The sequence below is a fragment of the Rhipicephalus microplus genome, chromosome 3 (genome assembly GCF_043290135.1).
Source record: "Rhipicephalus microplus isolate Deutch F79 chromosome 3, USDA_Rmic, whole genome shotgun sequence".
Classification (NCBI taxonomy): Eukaryota; Metazoa; Arthropoda; class Arachnida; order Ixodida; family Ixodidae; genus Rhipicephalus; species Rhipicephalus microplus.
In genome coordinates, this window is record NC_134702.1 from 13,151,284 (window position 1) to 13,164,398 (window position 13,115).

General features: G+C 42.8%; 2 protein-coding genes across 4 annotated transcripts in view; one reads left to right on the forward strand and one right to left on the reverse strand.

The window, feature by feature from the left end:
* Positions 1-13,115, reverse strand: part of LOC119163862 (carboxypeptidase D) — a 129,828-nt gene that overhangs the window by 85,472 nt on the left and 31,241 nt on the right. The window lies entirely within an intron of this gene.
* Positions 1-13,115, forward strand: part of LOC119182044 (membrane metallo-endopeptidase-like 1) — a 37,954-nt gene that overhangs the window by 19,378 nt on the left and 5,461 nt on the right. For both annotated transcript variants that reach the window (XM_037433193.2, XM_075888911.1), the window contains 6 exons: positions 872-981; positions 1,648-1,706; positions 2,169-2,220; positions 2,337-2,404; positions 6,072-6,202; positions 11,861-11,926. In XM_037433193.2, coding sequence (XP_037289090.2) covers positions 872-981; positions 1,648-1,706; positions 2,169-2,220; positions 2,337-2,404; positions 6,072-6,202; positions 11,861-11,926 — 486 coding nt within the window. The remainder of the gene's footprint in view (positions 1-871; positions 982-1,647; positions 1,707-2,168; positions 2,221-2,336; positions 2,405-6,071; positions 6,203-11,860; positions 11,927-13,115) is intronic.

A 13,115-nucleotide genomic window follows, 5' to 3' on the forward strand; every position in this document is an offset into this window, starting at 1 on the left:
TAGATTGATGAGGTATTGAGCCATTGACTATTATGAAGAGAGAACGAAGCTCAATACTTTCGAGAAACCCTCGACAGACATTTATTCATGCAGGCTTCTCACTCGTTTCGGTCGTGTATTGCTAGGCCTACATTACCATAAATCTGGTACACTCTGGTGACACGCGATGACCAGCGCAAATGTATACATTTCAAACCCTTTGATTATAATGTACCTTAAAAAATTTTTATTTATAGCGCGGAAACCACGAACGCGAGTACTAAATCTGAAAAATGTTGGTTTGAATTAAACTGTATGAATCGGTATTGGTTAAAAATCATCCATATCACTGATACTAACGCACTAAATATATACGCAAAAAGGAATCTTATGTGTATTTTTTTTTTAATCCTGACTTGTCACGTAATTGACTCTCCATAAAGTGACGTGAACTCCCTCAGGAGAATTTTTTTCACTCTCTTAATAAAGCCAGAACACCCAAAAGAGAGAGAAAAAAAGGAGTAGAAAAAAAAGGAAGTTTAACCAAATCGAAACCGGTTCGCTACCTTACACGAGGAAGGTGTAAAAAAGAGGAAAAGAATGTAGAAGGAAAGTGAGGTTAGCACGCATAGCAGGGCGTACAGCGTACGTCCAGAAGGTTATAAAACTGTCAACTATTACAGAGCGTTAACGTGTTTCTTAAAGGACGGTCATATACGTGGTGAGTGGCGACTCCCGCGAATAATGACGCATATAGTTTTTATTAGAGCGTGTCACAACGTGCTCAAGCACGTGTACTTTTAAACGAAAGGCGCAAGCTTAAAACTATCTCCAAGAATATCATTCCCTGTGCTGAGGACGCACACCAACGAGTCTCTTTTGCGTATTTCAGGTAACCGACGCCGAGCGGGGACAGCCGTTCATTTTAAGCTACATTTCGTTTCGAAAGCAATGGTCCAAGATAAACTTGATGACGCTGCACAAGAAGTACAACAGATATGAGTACGTGTTACGTCGATATTTGATCGAACAAGAAAGTCATTAACTTCTTGAAACCTATGGCGTAGAATGTAGGAAAATAGACGTTGGTACGAGTTGGTATTCCATTACCTAGACAATTGTACAATAAAACGTGGGCAAAGGGAGAAAGGAACAACACAAGTGCATCGTATGTGCTTGTGCACTTCTCTCCCTTTGTCCATCTTTGTCCACGTTTTCATTTTTTTTTGCGTAGTTTTCCTGGTAATGGCGTGGAATACATGTTCAAGAATGACTCAGATGTCCGAGAGAGAATGTTCTAGAATACCACTGAGTTGTCTGGAACGTGTTAACACAGCTTTACGTAATACTAGTGTCAGTAGTGTGGAAGGCTTCATGCCAGGCATTGTAATAATATGGACTTGAACCAAGGAAAAAAAAAACACCGCAGCAACTCGTTCGCTTCCACTGTGTTAAACTGGTTACGTCAGCAGACAGAGGGCAGTTGCGTTACATAAGAAGCAATGTAATGCAACAAGCATACGATGGCATATATTTATTGAGTAAAAAGATGTATTAAAGCAACGCAAAAAAATACAACTGGCGTTCTCTTTCGAAGAAAGGGTAATGGCCTTTATTATATTGTTTATTGTTACGGCAAGTTAAAACATTCTTTTTTTTTCCTTTTAGATGGTCCTCCGGTCCCGCTGTCGTGAACGCTTACTATTACCCACAAGTAAACGGCATAAGTAAGTTTATGTTTATCAGTATCCTTATATTGATTACTCAGGTGCGCACTCCTGAACGTTTTTCGTTTGCATAATACATTGTCGATTGTTGATCATTTATTGTACCACATAACGCTTAAGGCAGGTGCAAAGCCTGCAGGTTATATATACGTTTTCTTGTCTTTTTGTGTCCTGACATTTTTTTTCTTTGGAGCGATGTTTTAATTTTATGTCTATGTTCATCGGCTACACTCACATTTAAATAAGTTTGACGAATTATTTTATTTAAACATGCACCAAAGGATAAGCACAAGGACTGGAAGTGCATTGCGTTCCGTAAGCGTTGAGACAATGTGCCTCTGGGAGCCAGATAAAAGACCACGCGTTTCTAAAACCTCAGAGCAGTGTTAGCTTCGCGTCGCGAACGAGCGTTATTATTTGCCACATGAGATGACGGCGTATTTCTTGGTTTTCGTATTTCAGTGTTCCCTGCCGGAATTTTACGACCGCCAGTGTTCGAGTACGGGGTTCCCATGTAGGTGACCAAGTTTGGTTTTGATATTTTGTTCGCATTGAGGAAACGTTGGAACGACAGGGACGACTGTCAGGATGGTCACGTGGGACGTTTCTCATTCATTTTTTTTTTCTCAGGTACATAAACCTGGGAGGAATCGGAGCGGTGATTGGACATGAAGTTACGCATGCATTCGACGACACCGGTAAGCATTTGACAGAGAAGCTGTCTTGCAAATCGATCCTATATCATTAAAAAAAAAAACAATCATCATCATAAACGGTATCCTTATCGCTTGCTTGTAGACCTTCCGGATTAGTGCGCTTATTTTGTTAGTTTCAGCTTTTTGCCAGTTATGGTATGCTGCTGCATACATTATCTGGCTTACGACGAAGGCATGGATAAGATGAATTACGTGGGCTTTTTCATACCTCGCTCTTTATTCGCGATTCTACGAACGAATCTCATTGCATTCGTGACTTTGGCATTTAGTCTGCGTATAGTCTCGCCGTTGGAGCCGTTAGCCTCGATGACTAATCCCAGTTCCCGTATTCTCGGGACTATCGGTATAGCTGTGCCCTCCTGTGTATGAATCCTAATTCCTAATACGGTTTCTTGATAACAATACTCAATCTGTGTTTTCTTCTTTCTATGCTTCGTTTCTTCTCGACTCCTGTTTTTTTGTTGGTGTACCATTGGTGTACTTCGTACTTGGTTATCGTTCAAATAACCATGTATGATTGTTCTATGCCGTACTGCTGTGTTCAGTGATTATGTGTTCTTTATTATTCTGATTTTTCTTGATTCAAACGTCGAAAGTTGTGACAGTGATGCTCACCCAGTAATAATCCCCATGGGGGGATTGACAGTATTCTGTAAATAAATAAAAATAAAAATAAAAAATAATTTCCTCATATTGCCGCTTGTTTTCCTCTGGCTTGTGAGGTCTGCCTCTGATTGCTGGCCTGTAGAGAAGAAGTTCCGATTTCTCCGGGGAGCATGTGAGTCCTGGTATCGCTCAACTGTTCCTATTGCTTCTTCGAGTCCCTGTTCTATGTAGCCATCGCTGCCGTCACTGACCCATATTATGACGTCATCCGCGTATATAAAGTGATACATTCCCGGGATTTTATCTAACTTTTTCGGTAGTCCAATCATGATTAAAGAGCATTAGCGATATTACGGAGCCCTGTGGAGTGCTTCTGCAGCTCAATTCTTCGAGATCAGATGTAAGGCCTCCTAAGCTGAGCCTTGTTTTCGTGTTGGTTAAGAAGTTTCTGACGTAATTGCAGGCTCGCTCACCCATGTTTAAGCTCGATATGCGGCCGAGAATTGTTTCATGAGCTGCATTGTAAAATGCTTTCTTGAGATCCAGACCGAGCATCGCTTGTGTGGATCTTGTGGGGTAGCCTGTGATTTAATGTTTAATCTGTAGCATGGAGTCTTGGGTGGCTAGGTGATGACCGAAGCCTATCATCGTGTGTGGGTAGTATTCACCATCCCCAAGATATTTCTTGGCTCTATTTAGAGATGCATGTTCCATTAGTTTTGCTACGCATGACGTTAATGAGATGGGTCAGAGATTTAGTTTGTTGATTGGCTTTCCAGGTTTTGGTATAAGGATTGTTCTAGCCTCTTTCCACGCGTCGGGTATTGCGCCTTCTGTCCAACATTTGTTAATGTATCCAGTAAGTATTCTGTAGATTCATTGTCCTGGTTACGCAATGTTCGGTTGGTGACTCCATCAGGTCCCGGAGCTGATTTTACATTTAACTTGTGAAGCACCGCTCTAATCTCCACTGCCTCAAAGTATGCCAGCACAGACATACTTCTTCAGCTAGGACTACACAATACGCTTGAAAAGATTATAGAAGCTCAGCGGATAACCAAGCTTGAAGGGCTCACTAAAGCTAAAACGGGAAGAAATATAATGAGCAAATTAGGAATCATGTACCATGCACAACATGGTATCAAACATGACATCCCCAATAGAATCAAAGCTAAGATCGCCTCTAACCCGATACCAAAAAACATGAACCCTATTATCAACACGGACTGCAAAAAATACCGAGCAAAAACAGTGCTCAAAGCACACGGAATGAACAGCAAATCTCTTTTAAATGCGCAGAATTTCTTTGTAAACTTCGGCGACTTTGGGCGTATCTATCTATCTATCTATCTATCTATCTATCTATCTATCTATCTATCTATCTATCTATCTATCTATCCGCTTACCTTTGTGTACTTTCATGGTCACCCCCTTAACTTGGCGTCAACCAAAATTTTCATGGGAGGGTAAGATGGTTTGGCGGCTATGACACGCTGGTCAAGACAGGAATAATGTCCCAATCCCATCACGTACGTCGTCAAACACTTCCCGCCAAACAGTGGCACATACGCCAGGGCGGGTATGTGCCGCGGGTATGTGCCGCGGGTATGCGGGTATATGCCACAGGTGATTGACACTTGGTGTCTACCCAGGAACGACGAGAACACACATGGGCAATTTTAACGCGCAAGCATTAAGAAATACCTGACATCGGTATAGTGTCGACCCGACGAACGCAAACAATAAACGTCAGTGTCTCAGCTGGAATTGAACCCAAGCATTCTGCGTGACAATGAAGCATTCTACCACAGAGCTATGCCAGGTCTTGGAACTACTTTTCAAATAGACGCTAATTTTCGGGAAACGTCAATAGTGATTGCAGTGCTGCCTACCCAATTTCATAAACATTACATATGAACTCCTTTGAAGCAGCCGTCACGTCGGCTTAACGTGAATTGTGGCTAGGTGCCATGCGCCGAAGTTGATTTATGTAGCAGTGTCCAGGACCAGCATCTTCGCGCGCATCAGCGCTTCATATCAGCTTCTAGCGTTGGTAATATGCATGTTCCAGTTGGCATCGTGCGCAAGTGTAAACAGCTGATCATATCAACATTTGCAACTCTTCAACATATGTCTGTGCGTACAACATTTGTACATATACTTAGCATCATCTCATGGCGGGTCGCTCAATAAAAAAATGCAACAACGTTACCATCCCTCCGCATGCTTCACATAACGTCAATTCCCAGGTACGTGGGTTCTGCCGATTTTTTTCTCTTTTTTTCAAAAACGCTGTTTGAATTATTGGAGATATGTTATGTGTACGGCAGCGGTTTTCACTGAAACTTCTTGAATTATTAGAAATGAGTGTGTGGCCGCGGTTTTAGGTGCAAACTGTCATGTTTGGCAAGTTCTTCAATTTTAAAAACGCAAACGGAAACAACTAATCGAAATGTGTGTGACCGACTGACATGAATGTTAAAATATGAACGTGTGCTGTCACAGTTATTTAAGACATGGTAAAAATAATACACGCATTGGGTTCACTTATAGAAAGCTGTGTGTTCATCATACAACCCGGTACAGTGTCAATTTTTATGAACGGGGACGCGGCGACGCGTGGCCTGCGTGCTCCGGCGGCTGCTGGCAGCGCGTTCAAGCGGGAGCGAGAGCCGCCACTCTCTCTTGTCGCGCCATCTCACGGCGAGCAAAACGATCATTCACCCCTCCCCCTTCAGAGCGATTACCGGCTCTCGCGTAATCACCTTGAAGGGGGAGGAGGTCGCAATCTTGCCGCTGGTTCCAGATCAGCAACGAACGGTTGTTTGGCTCACCGCGAGATGGCGCGACAAGAGAGAGTGGTGGCTCTCGCTCCCACTTGAACGCGCTGCCAGCAGCCGCCGAAGCGCGCATGGCCACGCGTTGCCGTATACCATTTCATAAAACTTGACACTGTACATTTTTTACTGAACAGGCTGAAAACTACAGCAACGCTGGACATTGTTACATGAAAGTTTGAGCGTTCGTGCTTTCTACACTACAGGAAGCCAATTCGACAGTAAGGGCAATATGCAGAACTGGTGGACAAACAAGACCAGGGAAAAATTTCTGAGGAAGATGACCTGCTTCAAAGAGCAGTATGGAAACATTACGGATGAAAGACTGAAAGTGAAGGTGAACACCTTTAACGTACAAAATTCTACAGCAACTAAAGAATGTTTTTTTTTTTCTGATTAAGTAGATATTTTGGATGTAAGACATTTTACGTAGGACCCCGATCGTCTGGCGTCAGTGTTATCTGCCGTTGTAGGAGGTTTTTCTTGAGACAGTTGTTTGAAGATGTAAGGTATTTTCTTTTTCATACAACGCAACAATTTTTGCTTTTCGTAGGATTTCTTACAAGCATAAGTTCATACACTTCCAGTTTCTAAGTTCACAATTGCTTTAATGTGAAGTTGAGCTTGCGAAGAACTATACTCAATCTGGTGATGACGGGGCACTGCTTTAAACTTCACTGCATAACATGCATTTCTAATTAACAGTAAGAAACTTAGAGTCACCATAAACAAATAGCATTTCAATTTCGGACAGCCATATCGTAAAGACCGAGAGAGAAATAAAGATGCAAGGAAAGGCAGGGAGGTTAACCAGGCGCACATCCGGTTTGCTACCCTGCACTGGGGAAGGGATGAAGGGGAGAAAAGAGATTGCAGAGAGATGAGAAGGTACACACAATCACGAGCACACTTGGGGGAGCACACACAGACTACAGGCGGTCACTCAGGTTTGTTAACTTTAAGTAAAGTAGGAGTGCTTTAGTCGCTTTCTGCGCAACTGGGGCAGATGCCCAAGGTCCCAGAATCTTCTGCACACAGAACTGTCTAGGCTCAAGTTGATTCAAAACCATCCGGAGCTAGCTCTCAATAAAGTATTTAGGAGACTACACGCGTCTTTCTACGCCCATACGGTTTCCGGCTTGTGCCACGCTAGTATCTTTACCCTTAACGCTATAAAATAATATAGTACAAGACTGCAATTTGAGGCTACGGTCACCATAAGACATGCCGCAGTTAAAAATGAGCATTATATCTAACCATGTGATGCTGCTGAAATATTTGACATGACAGTGTTACATGAATATATGTAACTTTTAAAGTTCATTCCACGTATTTTTGGTGTCCTCTGCAGCTACTATCAGATTTGCTTGCCACAATATTGTTTATCAACAGTCACAATTTGACATTCAGTCCGGCTTCTATAGAACACCACAACAACGTCCTCAGAGCGGCTGTCGTTGAATAGCATGTAGGCCAGTAGTGCCCTTAAATTTTCTTCTCTGTAATTAGGCGGTTGTCCAGATAACCTAATGGGGCAATATTGGTGTTTTTAGTATATTGACAGTGCTATAGTCATGACTTCATTTGTCAGCTAGCGTCGTCTATACTCTTCTCTCTCATTCTTTTACATACACTTTCCTTATGAAAATCGAGATAGCGAACCAGAGGCTCCCTTTATTGGTTAACCTCCCTTCACCTCTCTTTCTCTACATGCAACAACAAACTGCCAAAAAAGAAAGAAAAACAAGTATTTGGAAGAAAATTTCATACTTTCCTTCAATGGTACGACCTAACTTCTCAAGAATGAGAGTTCAGCCACGGAAAAAAAAAAAAAAACCAAACACCCTCTCTTCAGAAGGCGTGAAAAGTGGGTTTGTTGGTGTGGATTCATACTGAATCTGCGCTGAATTCATGCTGAATTGCGCCTCTAATATTTCTGTATGAATCCTTTCTTCACACTTAGTGGAGCTTCTTACGTTACATTTTTTTTCTCTTTTGGCATGAAAAACCATTGATACATAGCTTAAGGTGGCGGTCCCACTCCAGTGGCAAGAGCTCGACATTTTAGTCGTTGTTTACTGGTTCACTGTGCTTGCTCTGCTCAATGGAAGAATATGAGTTCTATTGCATTAGAAAGTTTACGTTCTCCGCTTTATAATGACAACTAGTATTTTCGCCTAGTCTGGAGTGTTATTTCATGGCAATTAAAACAGTGTGAGCAAAAAACAGCGTTTTTGCTGTAGAAGCCTCCGTTGTACTGCCAGTGCAGCAAAACTGTCCAACATAACGAAATGAAATTTGCTGAGCCTTTTAACGAAGCGTTATGCAAGGTTTCTATGAAGAGATATTGCCAGTAAAGCAATTAGAAATGGATGCACGCTCTAATAAAAATGGGCAAAAGAATGAAAGTTTATGAGTAAATAACTTTTTTTCTATTTTGTGCAGAACAACAATATTGAATGGGTTTCCAGGCTACAATGTACATTACGTGTACGTGAAGTTGTTTTGTGTTCTGATGAACAGTTCTTGAATTATTACTCCTTCAATACGGCAATTTATAGCGCTACTTTGTCAGGCATTACCGACGAAGGGACAAAACTATCTAAGCTGAAACTCTGAAATCTTCAATAATAAATCAGCAAGCATTTCCCTAGGTTTCTATGAAGAGAAAATTGTCGTAAGTTAATTAGAAAATTTGTAGGACAGCAGTGAATTTAGCTCATTTTTCTGCTTGCCAGGTTCGTGCAAATTTCCTTTTTTTGTCTTTTGTAGGCTAATTCACAACAAGTATTGCACATTAGCAGGACCATGTAGTGTCTTGTAATCACCAGTACTCACTAACTTTACGAAGCGGTGCTTGAAACAAAAGATTTTTCAAGAATAATAAAGCTCGCAAACATTTTTTGACGGTGGCGCCATCTGTCAAAAAAAACATCAAGTTGTTTTACGCCAGTTCCGACGTTCGTCAAAAGTGGCGCTTCTAAACATAACTAAGCCGCCAAAACACGGATGGACTTCTTTAGATTTCAGTGGCTAAATCCTGCTGAAAAAGAAAGAAAGAGAAGGAGAGAGAGAAAGGAAGAAGGGAATAAAGCGTGTTGCACTGTACATCAGGAATGCATAGCCAGCAGGTTAGGCTATTGTGCCAAAGATTCCAGGAATTGCTTGGTTGCTCGCCTTTGTACTCAGGTGACTGTAGAAGCGTTTTTGAAGGACACAAAGAACTGGACCTTGCCTCCCCATATTTTTGAAGCCCATAGGACATTATCTGAAGCGCGCTTTCCCATCGCAGGGAGGTGACGAGTGTCTGGCAGTGTATGTGTGTTTGAATATTTCACGTGACGCCGGTTGAACTAGGATAACAATGGACTTTTTTTCGGGAGACTAGCCTGCGCATGCGAAGTGGTGCAAGTGGTGGTGACTTGACGCCATGTTTTGGGGGAGTAACAGAGCCAAACAGCTTCTATAAACGTTGCACAGGGCGGCGACAGGTGCGAACTGAAGTGCACCTGGCGTCGTTTGCAAATTATCCCGAAAAATACCAGGCCTACGAGATTTTTCTACCGGGCCGTGGCGGATAACTTCGGAGGCCACGGACTCCCCGTTTCGATTTCGGTGATCTCCACTGGAGGCACTGTTCGGACCTGAAAAAGGCCCATTGACTCTGATGATTTGAGGCTGATCCCTTTGTATCGGGCGGGCAAGATTAATTCGCCCTAACCAGAGAACAAAAAAAAAACACCTATCAAGTAAATAAACTAAAACACTCCACAGGCGTACACACCCCGTACCAGTTCGTATAGTTAGTCTGCACGCCTTCAATTTTTGTCCACGTAAATCCCTACCTCTGCGTCGCGCGCCACCACTGCAACAGCCTTGTTGGATGGATGGATGATATGAGCGTCCCCGTTATAATGGGGTGGTGACAAGTGTGCCACCTGGCTCGACAAAAAAATCTTTCTTTTTTTCTTTTTTTTTTATGTTGGCCTTTGCAAAATAGTGAGCGACCCCTGGCCAATACCCTCTAGACTAGCTGAGGCCTCTTGACGTCATCACACTATGACGGGAGCGGATGCCGCGTTCTCAGAAATGCCCATTGCTACGCGCTCGTTGTGTACTCAACGGCGCGCTGCGAATCCATTCGTTCATGCTGTCTCCCGTTTCCCGAAAGCGCCGACAAGGCAACTCCGTCGTAGAGGGTGTTGCACCTGGCGCCCACTTTGCAAACACCTGTAAAACTTCTGCTTCCCTGACTGCTTTTCTCGCTCTAAACGTGTTCACCACTCCACATTCATACGAAGGGGCAGGATCAGCACCAAGACTTCTCAAAACGTACTTCAGGAATGTCACGCCTCATTGTAAGTTTCCTCTTCCACTGAGAGAGAGAAGAAAACGAAAGAAAGGAAAGACAGGGATTAGTGGTAAATGGGAAAAAAAATTATTCGTCTGCTAGTCTGTGGTTGAGGTTTTCGTGTGGAAAACAAGCTTACTCGCATATGCGCAGTAACTCTTTTGCAAGCCGTTAGTTAGCGAGCCACATTTCCCCGACTGCAGCGAAAAGTGCGGATGGCTGCGTGAACTCTAGCGTTCCCAGCCGCGCGCAGCAAAACAAACGTAACGCGTCCCGACGCCTACTGAAGTTTGGAAACACAGGAATAAAGCTTGCACTGCGCGAAATAGACAACACGCGCACAATTTATAACAACCTATAGCAAAACTAAATTTAGCAGATAATCCTTTTTCTCATGTAGATCATGTGATGTCTTATTTTCTAGGCACCCTTCACTGACCAGAAATAAAGTTTTTCAACCAACCAACCTTCACTGACCAGAGCGCGCGACGTAGCTCATTTACCGTCTCAGTATCGCTGGCATCGGCCGCTAGACACCTAGTAAATGAGGCGTTCGCACTAAACATAGGCGCGCTCAAGCGTGCCCCTCCGATGGACCTAGGCATATGTGTGAGCCGCCTATCCCCCGTCCCCCAAATGACAAATGTGGTGCCGGGACCAATTTTGCAGCTTCTACTCGCTAGGCCAGGGGTCTCAATCAGCTAGCGTGCTGCAATCACGAAATTTAGTCCCACAAGTGCCGAGACACTGAAGATGGTAAAAATATAGAGGGGGGGGGGGGCACAGCGAATTTGAATAAAATGTCACCTAACGTTGTCATTGAAAGAACGCCTTTCCAGTATCCTATAAATGGGTCATTTGACGTCAAAAGGGTTTTGACGTCAAGTTTCGAAAAAAAAAAACACATCACTAAAGACTTCCACAATGTCTAAAATCTGGACGCCGATTCTGAAATAGAGAATTTTCGAGCCACGGTGAAGTTTCAATTCATAGTGACCGCATGGGGTGCCTCAAGAAAAAAAGAATGGTTGAGACCAGTGCCGTCTCTGCAGCTTGCGAGTACTCTTTAGCAAAGTAACAAAAATTTATTCCGTGCGAAGCCGCGGGAGTACAAAGGCTCTCGGGTCCGTGCCTTTTTTTGTTGCTGTTGTTGTTATTGGGGAGCGGGGGGGGGAGGGGGGAGGGCGTCACGCACATTTGAAACGTTTCAAAGGAGATATGGGAGCAGCGGCACCCCCGAAAAGAATGGATTAGTTCCAGCAGGAACAGGCTCTTCGCCACTGCATGCTACGACGGCGCAGAGTGCATTTTCCTCCCTTTTTTCCAAACGTGACTTAGTGGCGTCTTCTGGTGGCTCAAGCAGAAACTACTCGCAAGATGGCGACGGTGGTACCGTCACCTTAACGCCCATAAAGACATTGAGCTTTTTTAATGAAAGTGTGCGATGTGTTTTTTTCTAACTTATTTTATACCCCTCTACCTCTATCCTCTTTCCGACCCTTTTCCCCACCCCCGTACAGGGTAGCAAATCAATTCTTCTAGGTTAACCTCCCTGTCTCTTCCTTTTATTTCTTTCTCTCTCTCTTTAATGAAAGTTATGAAGGCTTCGTTTCATGCCCCTGGGGCTCTCTTTTTTTTTCACAGCTTAATGGCAAGAAAACTGTGGGGGAAAATATAGCAGACAATGGTGGAATTCATCAAGCATATCACGTAAGTCTGTTTCAGTCGAGTTCAAAAGTCTGGGATGATTGACTGTGCGGCGAGTCATCATCTTCAATAAAAATGATCACAAACAGTGCGATTGCAAATGATATCAACTGGCTTAGGCGTCTGCGTTAGTGCATGAAAAAAGGTATACTTAATTAGGTTAACCATAACTCGATATTCTCAATATGCGTGATACTTATAATTTATTCATTAAAGCATCAAACACGTGGCACACTAACGCACGGATTTGATTGGGACACAGTGACCTACTTCTGAGTTTGTCTTACCCTTTTCTATATAGCTGCCAACAAATATTTTTACTTTTCCTGACCTCCTGCACGCCAGCGTCGATGTGGTTAGTTCAACCTAAACTATAAAAGCAAAATATCGGCTGCATGTGTGCTGCTGCTCGCTGAATTAAAGGTACAGAAATGTTTTTTTATATTGTACAAAAAATAATGCATTTTCGAAGGTGATTTTGCTAAAAAAGCTCTCGCATAAATAGTTAACAGCTAAATATTCTTGCAACTACGTCATCAGCAAGACGGAAAGGTACGCTGAGCAATATATATATATATATATATATATATATATATATATATATATATATATATATATATATATATATATATATATATATATATATATATATATAGTGGGAGTAATAATTCAATGGGCCAGTTAGTCTTCGTGAAGGTATGGGATATGGCACAACGGGAGCGTTGTCAACAAGGATAAATATATTTATTTCCCAACAGTTTCGGGAGGGGACCTCCCTTCATCAGGGGATGAGGGCCTCATCCCCTGATGAAGGGAGGTCCCCTCCCGAAACTGTTGGGAAATAAATATATTTATCCTTGTTGACAACGCTCCCGTTGTGCCATATCCCATATATATATATATATATACCTCAGCGGCAAAACAGAAATAATATAACCATGCAGACTCACAAAATTAGCAGAACTAAGGAAGAAATCGCTAGTCTATTTAAAAACACATGGAGCGCTCCGTGCGGAGAACTTAACGCCGTGTTTTTAAATAACGTGCCTCAGTGGGACCCTAAACCACGCCGAGTACAAAGGCGAGACGATAGTTCTTTATTGCCATCACTACCCCTCCTATGCTATCTCCTGCCTGCTACTTTTTTTTTCTTCTTGAAATCCGTGGAATGTCAGTTGCGCGTGAGGATTTC